This window comes from Nelumbo lutea, chromosome 2, assembly GCF_056320005.1.
Source record: "Nelumbo lutea isolate HS-2025 chromosome 2, American lotus-T2T, whole genome shotgun sequence".
NCBI lineage: Eukaryota > Viridiplantae > Streptophyta > Magnoliopsida > Proteales > Nelumbonaceae > Nelumbo > Nelumbo lutea.
This window is the reverse complement of record NC_142685.1, coordinates 64,603,065-64,620,991: the sequence shown is the minus strand read 5'-3', so window position 1 is coordinate 64,620,991 and position 17,927 is coordinate 64,603,065. Positions and strand designations below refer to the sequence as shown.

The 17,927-nt window shown below is 32.9% G+C and overlaps 1 protein-coding gene across 1 annotated transcript in view; it reads right to left on the bottom strand.

The window, feature by feature from the left end:
- LOC148871217 (Thioredoxin family protein) overlaps window positions 1-1,488 on the bottom strand; it is a 29,508-nt gene extending 28,020 nt beyond the window's left edge. Inside the window, exons 1-2 of the mRNA XM_088969272.1 lie at window positions 1,054-1,488; window positions 597-661 (exon numbers count right to left, since the gene is read on the bottom strand). Coding sequence (XP_088825398.1) covers window positions 597-661; window positions 1,054-1,358 — 370 coding nt within the window. The 5' untranslated portion in view covers window positions 1,359-1,488. The remainder of the gene's footprint in view (window positions 1-596; window positions 662-1,053) is intronic.
- Between the last annotated feature and the right edge of the window lie 16,439 nt (window positions 1,489-17,927).

Sequence of the window (17,927 nt, the reverse complement as noted above, 5' to 3'; positions counted from 1 at the left end):
AGCTGCCTAACAGCTTACCTGAAAAGGAAAAAAAAATATTCTGCATCAAGAAAAAGGACAAATAAGGAAAATTTCTTCTGACAAAATCTGATATCAACTATATGAAGGGAAACTGAGCCTCAGTTTGGACATTATATTCCTTCACTTGCACTCAGAACTTCCTCAGCTCTCTAACTTCCTTTAGCTCTCCAGACTTTCAAAGCTCACAAACCTGACCTGCTACTCCGGTAGACTACAGGTGGTATTTCCATTTGAAACTCCTTTCTTCTCTATAAACTTTTTTTTCCATCAATTGCCTGAGAATTTAGAGCTAGTAGTTCACATCACAAGAAAAAGAAGGCAAATTGATTTTCAGAATTATTGTTTCACAATTTAATCTTTGCTCAGCCACTGTCCCCATAACATGACTCATAAGTTGTTCACCTATGGTTGTTCCAATGCTAAATGTCTTCTTTTTTTTCTTATATAGTTACCAATATTCTTTTCTTCTATTGACTTGGCATTTACGTTGTAGATATTTACTTAGCAACTTATGTTAGAGAGAATAAATCAGTCTTTCCCATGCATTTCGAGTTCATTTTTGGGTGCTATATTACCTGCAATTTCTAGTGCATACTGGCCCGGGGGAATCTCATCAGAAGATACAAAAGATGCAGAATACCTGCCACGGAACAATACAAATATTAAAAAAAAAAATCAGGAACCGTGCTTCTCCATTGGTTATGTTGAAGCATGAACGTTTAGTGAGAGAGATACAGAATAAAACTGTCTGCTTGTGCAATAATTTTACGTGCATTACTTCAGATAAATTCATTCCCACAAAAAATAATGAACAGACAGAAAAAGAAATGATTAAGAAGGAACGTTTTAGATAATTTATTAAAGCAAATAACTGAAGACATTGAAATTGAAATCCAACAGAACTGCATATTCAATTTCAACCCATTTTTTCTCCCTATTAAAAACCTCATGAGGCTAACGAACTGATCAAATAAAAAGAACAAATAGATACCATAAGAAACCAGATAAATCAGAGAGGGCTGCAATTGATACCCCGAAACAAAAACTCCAGTTCCTAGACGAAATATCAAAGCGAGAGAAGCCCCGAGTATGTCGAAAATCTTGTCAGGGCGAACTGCGAACCGCTTCGGCTGGGGAGGCTTGAAATTGGGAGGAGGAGATATAATTGGAGATAAGTTGTTAAGTCTTTCTTCTGTGCTGACAGAAGCAGAAGAAGAAGGGAGAGAGGTTTCTGAAAGCTCGGCCGCAACTCTGAGTGAAACCTTATTGTTAGGTTTTCTAGAGGACGAAGGTAATCGGAGAACTGGTGTCGGTCGGAAGTTAAGAACTCCAGCCATTATTTCACGGGAATTTCTAGTCAGGTGACCGGAACTCGGAAGGATATAAGCGGCCGAAGGCCAGAAGTACAAATGAACTGGTGACTAGTGGGGAAGTACGTATTGTCTTCCGTGGCCGCAAATCTTCCCCTGGATTGGCCCAGTAATCACTTCAATTCTCCTGTGGGGCCCACAATGCCACAATCTGACAATGTCCATTGACAGATGTTAAGCCAATGAAGCTAATGACTTTCCTTTATTTATTTAAAAATTAAAATATTAAGAGAATAGACTATAAGACCCCGTGAAATTTTGAAAAAAAAAAAAAAAAGAAAAAAAAGACCACGTGAAATTAATGCAGTTACTCTGCTCCACCGTTGATTTGTTTATTGTGCGCCTTAATGGTTTCACGTGATCGTTTTGTTCGTGGAGTGGAAAGGAAAAATATGAAATAATTTTAAATATTCTTTCTTTCCATGTTGATTCGTGGAATGTCACGAAATAGGATGAAAAAAATTTATGGCAATTTTTGGGATAGTAGATTTTGATGATTTTGGTGGGAAACAAGTGGGAAAGGAAAAGTTGTTTGACGGCAAAAAGGGTGTTTTACTAAAATTGCATTTGGATGTGATGTAAATTAAGAATTAAATGTAAAATTTATATCAGTTCGTTTTTTGTATGCATTTGGTAAAAGAGTGTAATTATTATTGACGTAAAACTATACTTTAATTCAGTTTTGTGTGTATTTGGGTGGAGTGTAGTTTTACGTTAACAATAGATATAAAATATCATCGCTTTTAAAGTGTTACATTGATAATCACGTAAAAACTACATCGATTTCATTGATGTAAAATTTTACATTTTTTACATTGATTTTCAAAACACAATTGTCATTATATATACGGTTCAATGTAAAATGTCATTAATGTATTTTTATAGTTGTGACATTTTACACCTCTTCCAAACGCAGCCTAAAGGGTTAATTACTTAGTCTATATTTGGTATAGTTTCTATTTATTAGAAAAGCATTTGTACTTGATTTGTCTTGAAAACCAAGAAAAAGCTGTTGATAAACATTTTTTTTGTATTTATTGACAGCTAAACACCACTAGGTGCCACATAAGCAAAACATTAAATAAACACTTCTGTCTTAAAGGATTTGATACCACTCACTCATTTAATGGAGAGAACATTGAGATAGTAAAGTCTATTCACTATCTCTTTCACTAAACCCATAGGTGGCCAAATTAGAGTTAACTTTAACCAATTTCGCCATCAGTGTCTAAATGTGCACCATAAGCATTAGTAATCTTAACATGAAGGGCGAAATGGTCACTTGACCCTTACATCTTGTAATATCGGATTCACAACTCTCAATTTTTGAAAATCAAAAAACAAAATGAATGGAATATTTTCAAGCCAAAAATATTTTATTCTATTTTTGTGACATTTCAAAAATGCATACATGAGAATGATTAAAATAAAGTTGTGTTTGGTTGCATGAGAAGTGAAGAATAATGAATGGTTTTCTTGAAAAACAACATTTGATAAGAAAACAAATTATGTCCTAATTCTTACTTATTTTATTTTTCTCCTCTTTAACCATTATTAATGAGTGCCCTAGCTAATTTACTATGACGGTTTGGAAATCTTCTAATTTATTAAATTTAGTTTCTATAATACATAGCTAGATATTCAATTTACATTCTAACATCTTGTGTTATCCTTTTTCCTAAATTTTTTTTTGCAGGTACAAGTACCGAAATATTTACATTTACTGTAAACTCTACGGGTGAGTGGTGTTATCATGATAGCAATATGGAATACGTTGGTGGTTCTATTTAGCATATAGCATATCAAATGGTGATATACTGAGTATAAATTATAAGATACTGGATAGGAGCTACATGAACATATGGGGATACTTACTCGTGAAAATGACATTGATATCATGTTCAACATTCATGGAGATTTGCAAGAAATTGTTTTCTTTATGACATGTGGATTTGTAGAATGCATCAACTGTCATGAAGACAATATAGACAATGTACAACATATGGAAAATGCTAGTGATGATGATGGGCAAGAGAATGAAGATGATGATTATTATTATTATTATAGGGTGTACATCTTATTAGAATGAAAAATAACAAACTCTACTTCACTGTTAAATATGTGTTGATGAGGGTTGCTCATGAAGGATACATGCATCCCAAGCACACGATGAGAATAGCTAGCTTCTAAGTGAAAACACTAAAGAGCAAGCATACATGCGTATGGGTTATGAAAAACAAGGAAGCTACTAATACATGGCTTTCCTTATAAATTGAGGAATGGTTTAGGATTGATCCTAATTTGTCTATTAGGGCCTTTACAATGGAAGTGATGATAATATTTAGCATAGATGTCCATCCCATGAGGGTATATAGGGCCAAGACAAAGTCCTTGAAAGGATCAGGGGGCGCCATGTTGGCTCTTACGCTAAGTTCTCTAGTTATTATAGAGTTCTGATAGAAGCTAATCTAGGCTTAATTTGTAGAATAGAAACTCAAACTCCATAAGGATTTGAAGTCTCCACATTCAAGCAGGTTTTTATTTGTTTAGATTCAATGAGAAAGGGGTTTTGGATGGGTGTAGGAAAATTGTTGAGTTAGATGGTTGCCACTTGAAGGCAATAGGACTTCCAAATGATGTCCTAATATATCAACCATTGGTTTAGATGGAAATAAGGGTTTATTTCCAATTCCATATGGTTTTTAACTGAATTTCATGATGCATTGAGGATTGATAATGCTTCTCAGTGGACATTAATGTTTGATAGGTAGAAGGTAACTAAGCTTTATATACTAATCGTATAGCTATTTGTTTGCCTAAAGCCTTATACACATTTTGCTTGAGACATTTATACATTAATTTTAAGAAGACATATAAGGGGATAGCTCTAAAAGATGCAATTTGGACTACAATTAAGGCATACACGCATTAGGATTTTAAGTGTCACAAGAGAGCTCTAAGGCAAATGAATCCAAAATCACATGATTGATTGGTTTAGAAAGATACTTGTGAAAACTTGGTCTCGACATGCATTTGCATTGATGGTCAATTCAGATGATCTTACGAACAATGGAATGGAGTCATTCAATGCATGGTCTGGTGTAGTGAGGTTTATCGATCCCAATAGTTGGTTTATTAGATGATAGATTGAAAAAGGTGTTTTCAAGGAATATGGGTATCAAGTTACAGGTAGGAACCTTGAAGATCACATAACATGATAACAAAGATGGATGAATGATTATACACATGTCAAGTGTGGGATGTTAGTCGTCCTTGTGTGCATGCTTTAATTAGTGTGTTCTACCGCACAACTTAGCCACATGGTGCATGTAATCCCTATAGATAAACTATGGCCTGGGGGTAACATGAACACAATAAGACCACCCAACATAAAACAAAAAATAAAAATAAAAATGTCTGGTAAACTAACTACATAAAATAGGCAGAGGGAGAAGGATAAGATTGGTCCATCATCTACTAGAAGTGAGGTTATGCGATTTTGGTGTTCTATTTGCAAGGAATCTTGACACAACAAAAATGGGTAAAAGCCCCCTTCCAACATCTAATAAATCAAGTCTTAATATAGAATAGTCAACTTTTCAAAAATAGTTCTATTATATATAGGTAGACCTAGGTCATCTATAGTAGGAGCAAGTAGTTCATCCTCAACTACTAGGTTATCATCTACCCCATGTCTATCAACTATAGTTACTCCCAATGTGAATTGTCCACAAGTTATCCAAATGCAATGGTTTAGGGGATATATGTAGAATGAGGAACAAAACAGCCAAAGTGCATATTTACATCCAACTCAACCAAGTTAACATACCATCTACAATTTTATAGTTTTCTAATCTCAATGTATAACTCATTCTCTCTCTTGAATTAGTAAAAGACCTAATTAAAGTTTCCCTTTCGGTAGATGTACAAGCCATGCAACAATTTCAAAGTCAAGTAGAAAGGGATGAAGGAAAATCAATAGAGGAAAAGATAGATTATATGGCAAGTGTACAGGATATTTTGGGGGGGTATTATTGGGTTTTATCCTTAGTGGACAAAGACCACTGGAGTAGAATTCTATGCATGTTGATAAAGCTTTTTTTTTCTTTTGTTTTTCTTTGAATAGTGACTTTTTTTAGTACACATTTAGGAATGTTGATAATTAAAGATGCTTAATTTAACAATATACCTAGCCTTTTAAGTTATGGTTTGTTTAGACACTTTTTTTATTTTCTTTACTTCATAATGTTACAACATAGATAAGGGAAAATTTTTTAAAGTACCTTAGGAAATTTACTAACTCTACCCTTATTGTGCAGATAATGTCTTAAAATACCCCCAAATTTTTTAACAATTGACATCATCTTTAAATACTAACGGAAAAAAAAAAATATCTAATTTGCCCTCCACTATTCCTCAAATTTTCAAAATAAAACTAAGTCTATAACCAGAGCAAACCCGAATCGAATATAACTTGATTCAAATTCAAAACTGAATAATAAAAGACTATTTGAATTTGATTCGAGATTTGATGGATTTCTAAATTTATCAACCGAATTCGATTTGAATTCAATTGACTAGATCGCTTGTTACCTTCACACTGAAAAACACACCTGCAAGGGGGAAGAGTCAACTAGTAATGTAATAATTTGCTATCTTGCTAAACTGATTTAGGTTCAAACATCAGAATTTCACTCGTTGTCTTTAAGAACCTAGTTGAAAAGTCGAATTTATTGAAGTTGGCTTCGTAAAAATTGCTCACAATGTCCGGTAATCATCTTCAAACAAGAAGATACTTGGTTTTCTTGTTTTATGAATAACCCATGACCGATAGTTGTGTCAATATGTGGCATGCCAACTACCGCTACCGATTGAGAGAGAGAGAGAGAGAGAGAGAGAGAGAGAGTTTCAACTGGAAAAGGACGATGAAGATGGAGACAAAAAGTGAAAAAGTTAAGATTAGACTTGTTCATGGGCCGGGCCAGGTTTTGTTTATGTATCAATAGAATACATTCAAGCTCGAGCTCGGCCCAACCATCGGGCCTAGGTCTTGAGCCCGAGCCTGACCCTCATATAAAGGCTGAAACCCAGGCCCAAGACCGAGCCCGACTAAAAATTTGAAAACAGAAATTTTTTTCTTTTTTATTCAATAAAAAGTGTTTTATTTATATTAAAAACCTTCAAAACTCAAAAATAATAAACATCTCACTACTACTTGAAAAAATGAGAAGAAAAGCAAAGAAAAAATATTGTATTATATTTTATAGTATCATGTCAAGCTCGGATTCGGGATGGGCTTTTTTGAGAAAGCCTGAGCTCGGTCCAAAAGAAAGTTGGGCTCGGTGCTTTAGGCCCGAGATCGAGCATGCAAGCCTAAAATTATGATCAAGCCCGACTTATAATGAGTTGGGTCATCAAGCTACCTAGCCCATGAATAGGTCTAGTTAAGACTAAAATAGGTGGGCTTCCCCTAGAAAATATTAAAAAATAATTCTTTAACAGCTTCTATTGTGGATGTCTTCTCATTAATTTTTTATTACTAAAATAGAAGATAGCTTTATCAAAAGTCATTATATATTGTCTTTTTACTATTAATAAAATAATATATTAATATGCTTCTTTATAAAAAAAATCGATATACATCGCATAGATATTGATAAATAAATATATAATTTATATATTTATAATATATATTATCAAATCAAATATTTGTCGAATCGAATCATGTTATATTCAAACTCAACCATTCATTCAGTTTGAATTATCCGAATTCAGTCGTTTAACTCGGATCTCAAATTCAAATTCAAATTTTTGAATACCATTTATAGGCTTAAATAAAACCCACCTACTTGGTGAAATTTTTCATGTTTGAGTCACAAATCATTCACCTAGGTTGTGCAACAAGAAAAGGAAAACCATAGGAGCAAAGCAAGAAATCTACACAGACCTTGTCCTTGTCTTTGAACTAATCATACAATTTGGTGTTGTAGAGTCCAGATTCTATTACACCTCCATTGTAGTCATGGAGAGGGAAGGAGGATCCGATGGTTCCTATTACTATTCCATTCACCATTTCTGAAATATTTTGTATTAATTTTATTGTAAAATGAACTATTCTTTCTAAAGTTCAAACATTTTAAACTAGAAGAAATAGAAAGAGTCGGAGTCTTGGAAGAGGTAGTTAAAGGATTGAACGAATGCGCATACGATGGGCCCAAACTAATCGGAGACGGTGACAGAAAGAACTGATTTGTATTAGATTCTAATACCGTGGGTTTCGTTAACTAATTCTATTGTGGTATCCACTTGATTTGTATCGGATTTGATCTGCCCAATCTGCCTTACTTTCAAGCAATAGTGAAGGAATCCCTTCGGATGCATCCTCCCAGTACCCTAGAAAGCAATGGCGAATCTCTGCTCGGCTACTGACTTTGCCTCAGTTGAAATTTGTTGAAAACTAATTTTTTTACCAAGATGAAATGATGATGACAACACCACTACCACCTTCTCTATCATTGGTGATGGTGCTGTCTTTCCCAATATCAAACTCAAATATATAGAGAACTTCATCATCTCTCCCTACCCAGAGCTCTTTTTAAAAATTGGGATAAAAAAGCTTTTCTAAGAAGATGTCGAGAAAGGGTATTTTAGGAATTTTTAAAAACTATATCAGTCACATGACATCACATGTGAATGGAGTAGATGGAAAGTTAACCATAAGGGAGGTTTTAGATAAATGTAAAAAAACTCAAGGGTACTTTAAGACAATATGTAAACAGTAAGGGTAGAATTAGTCAATTTCCTAAACCATTGGGGTACCTTAAGAAATTGACCATACTTGGGTTTATGTATCCGTATAATGACCACATTTCTTGATTTTTAAAAATCAAGAAAAGCTCTCAAATTTAAATCACTAACTTGAGCTGTCAAGCAGTCATGCCTATTTTCATATTTGGGATACTAAACCCTTATTATATAGATTTGGACATTGACAACCAAATTTATTAAAGTTGAATCTAATATGGTTGTATATGGGTTCTATAATTTTTCTAGGTTTTCAAAAATTGAGAAAAATTATCAACTCCAAATCACAAGATGCAAGGATCAAGTTACCATACCTCTCTTTCTGCTTGGGTTAATAAATCTTATAATGTATATTTGGACATTGATAGTCAAATTGATTATGGTTGACTCTAATTTGTCCACCTATGGGTTTGGTAAAGTTTTTTGGTTTTAAAGAACTAAGAAATGTTTTCCTCCCTAATTCACAAGATATAAGGGTTAAGTGGTCATTTCTCTCTTTTACTTAAGTTACTAAGCCTTATGATGTATATTTGGACACTGATGGTTAAATTGATTAAATTTCATTCTAATTTGACCACATATGGGTTCAATAGCTTTTCTTGGTTTTTAAAAACTAAGAAAAATTATTAACCATAAATCACAAGATGTAGGAGTCAAATAAACATTTCACCCTTTGTATTAGGGTTACTAATTCTTATGATGTTTATTTAGACACCAAGGCCTAAATTGGTTAAGGTTGAATATAATTTGGCCACCTATGGGTTCAGTAATTTTTCTTGGTTCTGAAAAATCGAGAAAAGTTTTTCTCCCTCATTCACAATATGTAGGGGCCAAGTGACCATTGTATTCTTCATACTTGGGTTACTAACCACTATAATATATATTTGGACACTGATGCCCAAATTTATGATAAAAATTTAGTCTAATTTGGCCTCATATGGACTCAGTAATTTTTCTTGATTTTATAGAAAGTGAAGTGTTCTCAATCTAAGTTTCAATATGTAGGTGTCAGGTGACCATTTCTCTCTTTTTACTTGAATTACTAACCTAAACTATGCATATTTGTACATTGATGGTCAATTTGATTAAATTTTAGACTAATTTGGCCACATATGGGTTCATAATAACTTTTTGTGATTTTCAAAAAATGAGAAAAGCAATGTTTAAAGAATTGGATTGGACATCGACCAAGTAAAAGCATAGGTTCATGGGTCAGAGGTCCGATTGGGGTCAAACTGTGCTGATGTAATAAATAAATAATATATATAATAAATAAAATTCAAAAAAATTACTAAATATGAAGGAAAGTTAATCCAAAATAAAAATAACACTTCAAAATTTCAAAGTTTAATACAATATGTACCACAATGAAAACAAATAGTCAAATACATCAACAATCCAACAAAGTTCAAGACTCAATCATAATTATAACCACCATCATCACTAGTATAATCCCAAATGATTCCAAATCAACTCTTTCAAGCAACTCTATCACACCCCTATCACATCATTATCTTCCTAATAAATTCAAATCCCAATTCCTATTCCGTATATATGTTAATAACTTAATATCTATAAAGTATAATAATGTAAGAAACTAACCTCATTGAGAAGATTGATGTTTTGAGTCTCTTAGTTCAACTATTGGAATTGCTTCTTTTTGATAAATCACATTCTCCAAATGTTTAAAATCAAGCTTTGATGTTTATTCTTCTTCAACTATCCAAAAATCATAATCCACTGGATCATAAGTCCTTTTCTCATAAGAGAGCCTAAGAAGATATGATTTACATTTGGCAATAAGAGACAAATTATATCCCATGTTAAATTAAATAGAAGAGAAAAGTATTCAAATAAAATTCATACTTATTTCTCAAGCGCAAGTCGTAATGAACATATACAAGATCATTAAGTCTTTGATGCTCCAATCTATTCCTTTTCTTTGCATGAACATGCTCAAAAACATTTCAATTCCTTTCATATCCCAAAGACGAAGAAATTTGACAGCTAATTTTTGCAAATTTGGAGCACTATGCCCAAATGTTCTCTGGCATTCATCTTCAAGTCAAAAAAGCAATCAATAAACACAAGAAACTCTATCAAGTATTAACTAAACAAATCACAAGTTCAAGTAAATAAATACTAAATAATGCAAATTATAAAATGATTTACTGGGTTGTATACACTTGGACATATTAAGAACAATATTTCTACCAAAACTCTCCAAACGTTCTCGATATAATGCAACCTTTGCCTTTGTAGTTTTAACAAGCTTAGAATTCATGTAAGTTTACTTGTCATTAAAGCTTGCAAGTCATGTTTATGATTATAAATATTTTCAATGTGATGAATGCTGTAGCAAAGCAAGTTGTTGTTGGGTGCACAATGTTCTTTCATCTAGGTCTTATACTCAACCAAGACAACAAAAGAAAACACATAATTGCATACAAATATTGTTGCCTTAGAAGCTCGTTGTACAAGGTCAGCCACATGGTCCACTTTACCAATAACTTTCAAAACCAAATTTAAACAATAAGCTACACAAGGGACCAATAGATGTTGCTATATTTTTCATTCAACAACCCCCTACTACCACATAATTAGCTGCATTGTTACTTACCATATGTACCACATTTTTTGGTCCAACCCATTCAACTATCTCCTTAAACAAATTAAACAATGTCTTTACATCTTTCACAACATCAGAATCATTAACTGATTTCATAAATCATATCCCTTTAGGAGAATGTACCAAGAAGTTAATTTAAGTTCTCTGCCTAATATCAGTCCAACCATCAACCATTATAATGCATCTTGTGTCCTCCCTTCTAGCCCTATAAGCATCAACAAGCAACTGACATTCTTTCTTACAATTTTTCAATAAATTGGCCTACATATGATCATAAGATGGAAGCATATACATAGGACTAATTGCTAAGATAACATCTATTGTGAATTGAACATAAATTGAATTCAAGGCATTAAATGGGATATAACAATAAAAAAACCACCTAGAAGCCATATTAGCTTGATGACTAGCCTCTTTATTGGCTAAAACACTTTTTAGAGAAGGTTGTTGACATCATGGCGTTATTCTAGGTGTAAAATAATTTTCAATTCCACAACTAGCCTTTTGTTTTCCTTTAGCATCTAAGTGTATTGGATGAACTTTTGTTGAATTTATTTCTTGCACATCCACATCCATCTCTTTCTCATTCACATCTACATTACATCCAAGGTTCAAAATTTTGATACAATATGCCCCGTAATATATCAGGCACTTTATGATACACCTATTTACAAGTGTTTTAGGAACCAACCTTTGTTAATGCAAAACATAGTTAAAAATAGGCCCGAAAATGAAACTAAAAAAACTAAAAAAATATAAAAGCGTGCTATTTTAAGTATCGATACGCCCCTACTAATACACAGTGGTGTATTAATACTTTGACCATTGATTACATCCATAAGGGTTCATTTGTTCAAAAGCTTCCTTAGACTCTTTCTTTATATTAGTAATTTCTTTAAGATATTCTTGCATTTGGAAGTGGACATCATAAGGAATTTTTTACAAGAAGCTATCTCTCCTTTGATTCCAGCAAGATGTTTCTTCATTCTATTAATTCCCACTCCTTTGTAATTTAATCCACAATACAAACATTGATAACTTTTAGAACCGTTGGTAGCACAGACTTTGGTAAAATGATTCCATATAGGGTCAACCTTTCCATGAGTGGATGATGTAGAACTCATGGGTTGTTGTTCTGGATCTTAGAACTAGAAGTATGTTCCATTTTCGTATAATTTTAAATTTTTAATTTAAAAAAGTTAACAAAATTTTATTTTATTTAAAAATCTAACTAAAATTACCAACAGAAAGGCATTTCAATAATATCAATTCAAAGATTATAATGCATACATGATAAGCTAAAATTGATTTCAATTTTCAACTATTTCAATATCAATATCACCTAAATTCAAAATATGAAATCAATTTATTCAAGTTTAAATTTCTATTTCAAGCTTTCAAGAGGGCTTAGGTGAACCTACAAAACTGAACAACTAGGTGGACTGTCTTGTATCTTGGCCAAATTTGGTGGACTGAAAGCCTAAAGCAAAGATCAAATTGGAACTTCAATTTGAGAAAACATGTAAACAAAAGTTACAAAACTATGGGTGATTAATTAATTTCAACTTCAATAGTTAAAAAATTAAATATTAAAAACTTAAAATAAAATAAACTACAAAGAATTAATGTATATGTTGCACAATATAGAGATTAGAATTAAAGAATTTAGTGATTTAGTTGAATCACATTTTTAAGGGTTTGGGCAGTGGGAGGAGGAGGAAGAGGAGGAGAAGGAAAGAGCGAAGAAGACCAAAAGAAGGTGAGAGCTTGTTGTGCAGTAAATGGAGAACTACCACAACTACCAAAGAGAAGAAGGAGGAGGGGAGAACATTGGTTAGCAGAGTTGGAGGGTTAGAGTGAACAGAGTCCACCAACGGGAAGAAGAAAGATGAGGGGAGAGAATACTTAGCGTCAGTAGTACTGGTGGTGGGCAGTGAATCAACGAAGATGGAGGCTTTGTTGGTAGGCTAGTGGCTAAACTTAGGTTTGAACAAAAAGAGGAAGAATAATAGAAGATTGAGGGTTTTCAGTTTTGGGTCGGTATTGGGGTTTTCATTTGGACCTTTAATCAGATGCAAATTCTAACATCTAAATCTGGGATAATTGAATTTAAAGTCTAATAAGGTATCAAACTTTTGGAGTCCAATGACAGCCCTAGCAGATAAGGCCAAGCTAAGCAACCCCTAATCTCAACCCAAAAGTTGAGGTGTGGGTTGGACTAGGCCAAGCAACCTTAAAAATTGTTAAGACATGTCAGAGTTTGGCCCATGATCTTTTATTGTTTTTTTTCTTTTTGTTCATTGAGCTACACAATGAGGGTAGTCCATCCCCCATAGCTAGGGGTGGATACGAGCCAAGCTGAGCCGAATATTTGACTATTCGAGCTCAGCTCGACAATAAAACATCAGGCTCGGATTCAGCCTCGAGCTAGATTCGAACTAGAAATATCAGTTCGAATTCAGCTAAAAAAACATTTATATTCGAGCTCGGTTCGACTCAAGCGCAAAATGAATCGAACTTACTCGAGCTTGAATTCAAACTCGAATCCAAGCCTATCCGAGCTCGAATTTGAGCTCAAATCCAAGCTCAGTGTTTACAACCTCTAAATAATTCACGGTCACACAAGTTTTCAAGTCAAATCACAAGTGGCAACTATTTCCACCGAATATTACCAGCTAAGCCATCTAGCAAATTTTGTGCCACACATTTATCACAGAATTATTATTTAAAGAGTACATTTTCGAGGGAAAAATAATGTATCCCTCCATGTCCCTTGCACGTGGAGGAAACTTAACTAGTCAACACAAAAGACTAGAGAAAGTTAAAATGACAACATCAAAGATGAAACACTTCATTCAAACCAAAAGACCAGAATTTTGAAAATGACATTCAACCATTTTCCAAAATTTACTTAAATTCAATAAAGAAATGAAACAGAAGAATGCTCATTAAATTGACATATAAGTTTCTTTTTTGATAAATATACTTAACATTTAAGTTTTGAGTTCAATTCTTTTAAGGATATTTTGACTTTCTAAAAAGTTTCAAACACACAAAATTAAATATATTTTATCAGAGAAATATTTCAGAGAAAAAACAACTTGTCTGATTATGTAATATACAAAAAGAATCCAAATTCAGCATAAGAAATTAGAAGAATATTCAATCCATAATAAAATGCACATCACATGCATGTTTGATTACAACATGAAGATTCCGAGATCAACAGTATAGAAACGAAGGGCAAGCATATTAAGTTACCAAGTTTGAAAACCAAGCATTCATGCAAATTCAAAATTGAACTTATCTCCATTCATGTTTGGAATATGCAGCATGAATTTCATATATGCATTTAGATATGATGTCCCTTTTAAGAATGTCAAACATGCATTTATATGGTGAAAAACTTAAAAAATTTTAACTAGTTATTATATATTAACTCATGAATTTCAGGATAAATAAACTTATAAACATATAAATAAACTTAACTCATGGGAACTGAAATCCCATTCGGCCCAACCAAATGGTTAGAATTAGAATGGGCAATTCTTTTGGGAGGTACTACTTTAATCCCCCCCCCCTTTTCCTTCAAATCAAATCCACCCTTAATTCTTATAGAAATTTTGGAGGTACTACTTTAATCCAACCCAACTCTATTCATTCACAACTATGAAAAATTCTTTGGGGAAACTGATTATGATTGTTTTCCATAAACATTTTACATTGAAACAAAAATAGAAAAATATCAAAATTTCTGATCAGTGATCAAAACCATTCATTTTCTTCACTTCAGTTTATGAGAGAACAAAATAACCCTAACCAAGAGCAAAATAAAAGAAAAAGTAGCCATGCATGTTACAATTTAATTTGGGAAACAACTTTCTAATTAAAAAATGACTTGTAGAAAATCATAATGAATGTTATTATTCTTCAACTAAAAATTACAGATTTCAAATACCTTTTTTAATGGCGTGGATGCAACTTGCAAGATGAACTAAAATCATAAAGTCCCTATAGAATCCATGAGAAAATCCGAAATAAGAAGAAGAAGAAGAAGAAGAAGAAGAAGAAGAAGAAGAAGAAGAAGAAGAAGACTTGGAGTCGCAAAGTCGCAGACAGTAGGTAATCAATCCTCTTCGGCGGTGGCATCTTCACTTGTTGCACACTCGCACAATCTCACTCATACTTGCTCTCTACTCGTCTTCACAGTTGCAAACTTGCAGTTTCATGTTCGACAGTTTCGTCTCAAACCAGTTTGAGTTCAGCAGTTCAAGTCTTCAAGATTCAATCGAGGGTTTTTTCTTTCCCTCCCATCCCAGGCATTAGATAAAGTAAGAACATATAAAATACAATAGTGACCAAATAGTGTGTATACCAATAAATTTAAATATACATTATATAATTATATATGAATATTATATATAAATATAAAATTTATATATATATATAGGGTTCGAATAGGCTCGCAAGCTTAACGAACCGAATTGCATAATATTAGAGCTCGGCTCGATTAGTAAATGAGCTCAGTATTCCAACTCGAATTTAGTTCGAAGCTCGGTCTGGACCAAGCCGAATCAAGCTTTTCACAAGCCGAGCTCGAATAGCTCATGAAAAGCTCGGTTCGCATCCACCCCTACCCATAACTCTTTTAGATTCAATATTATTTAAAAATAGTTAAAACCCAAAAAGATAAAGCATGCATGGATTGTACCCAATTTGGCTTAGTCCAATTAAGAATGTCATAGTGCTTTTAGAACCTTGAATTCGGGCTTAGATTAATTTAATTATGACTAAAAAATTAACTATAGATTATTTTGATTATGACTATAGCCTAATTGTATATATTTACTAATATTTAAGTATTTTAAATATTTAAGTGATATTTACAAAAAATATAACATTGGATCATTAATAAAGTAAAAAAGATGAAATAGAACACTAACAGATACTATGGGAAACATAATTATTTTATTAAGTAATTAGCAATAATTTATCATTTTTATTAAAAACATTAATATAATTAATAAATCCTGTGTATCTCACGGGTCTCCGCTAAAAAATTAGAACACCTGTCACAAACGGTTACTTAGGTAGTGTTTGAGAATACTTACAAGAAGTACTTCTTTTAAGACATGGGATCACTAAGTGGTTTTTAAGTACTTAAGGATGTTTGGTAAAAAAGTGGGGAAGAAATATTTTTTTTTAAAGTACTTCTTTGAAAAAGTGACTTCAAGTTGGCTTTTTTTTTAAATACTTCTTGAAGAAGTACTTCTCAAAAAATAGGACAAACCAGCCCCTGACAAATTTCTATAATGACTAAAATACCCCCATGAGGGTTATACATCCTCCTCCTCCATTCATTCGAACCTCAAACCCTAGCAACGGCACCACCAATTGCAAGTCCACTGGCGATGATCGGCGGTGAGGAACAGTGGCCGACGGACTTGTCGTTTGGCCTCTTTCTTCTATGTTTTGAAGTTTGTTTCTCATATAATCGTTTTTTTTTTCTAACATGAACTTTATTCTTTGTAGGTCTACTATTCGAACGACGACTGGCAACAAGAGGTTAGTTCTCTATAGAGATCGATCTCTGTATTTTTTTTCTTGGTTTTTTTTTCATTCATTCTGATATGTGATGAGTGATGACAAAGTTGGTTGCGTGAAGTCTGAAATCCAAAACAGAGCTCAATCTCAAATCTCTGAAACAGAGATCGATCTTAGATCTCTAAAATAGAGATCAATCTCATATCTCTAAAGCATATATCTGAAACAGAGATCGATCTCAAATCTCTGAAACAGAAATCCAATTAGTTGTTTATTATGGATTGATATGTTTTTGATATTCGTGATATGGATTGATTGGTATGCCTACAATGGTTGTTTATTATAAATGTTCTTAACTTCTTATTATCTAAACCCCAGTGATTATGAGAATATAGCTCCTATGAATTTTTATGACTATTTATACTATTAATTTGAGTAAAAAATAATTGTGAAGGAGAAAAAAAGTCTTCCATTGCCTTCAAAATTTCCAAAACAAACATTTCCTTATGTGGATAAAACTTATATGAGTAAACTACAACAAATAATAAAAGATTCATGAATAAGTAAGCCTAAAATAACTGATCACCTAATATTTTAGGGTCTCTGTGAAATTCTTCAAGTTCATTTTTGAGTTCTCCTTCACTCAGAATGAGCCTTTCTGCAGCCTAACAAAGTAATAGATATTATATACATATTCATATAATAACAATCAAACAAGAGTGACTAACATAAACATGATGTGGAAGCAAAAAACATTTTCAAGATATAAAGAACAACAGGTTCAGTAGTAAAAAGGAAACATTTAAAAGAAGAGGAGAAAAGTGGGAACTAAGAAAATTGCCTCATGAGATTTTTGCAAGGTGGCATTTGAAGATCATTTTATTACCAACTATGATACATTTGAATATTAACAGATGAGATGCTTTGGTGGCAACATAAGTATTGGAAATTGTCACCTTATTTATGTATCCCCTATAAGGTCAGTTGTGAGAGAACCCACATATTTGTTGCTTGTGATTTCACCCAAGACAGCTCTTAGATTTAAAATCTGCTCTACTAATGCATCCAAAAAAAATTCAGATGTTATTATTAGGTGGATGCATCAGTTACCCTTGGCCCCAAACTCCATGCTATATTATTATTAGGGAGGTCAAATCTTTTGGCATTTAGAGTGAACATCTACCTTAGATATCCAAGACTAACTACATCTCTAGTTGATGTTCTTATCAAGGATACAATCGGGAGGAGAAAGCTATATCATGGATCAGCTATTCCGAGTCTTGTACTTCTCTGATTTGATATATTGTTAATCAATTTGCCTCTTTGATGGGGTTATGATAGTGCCTTCATCTCTACTACTTCAATAAATCTTTTATGTTATTGATACAAACAAAATGATATATGTCTAATGTCTACCTAAGATGTAGTAAATCCCAGAAGAAAGCTCTTTTTCCTATAAAAGATTGGAAGAAAAATCATGTAATGAGAATCTAGGGAGAAATCCGAAAATACCCTAAAATTGTTTTACGGGGCTCACAAGCTCAGTTGCCTCCTAGGGA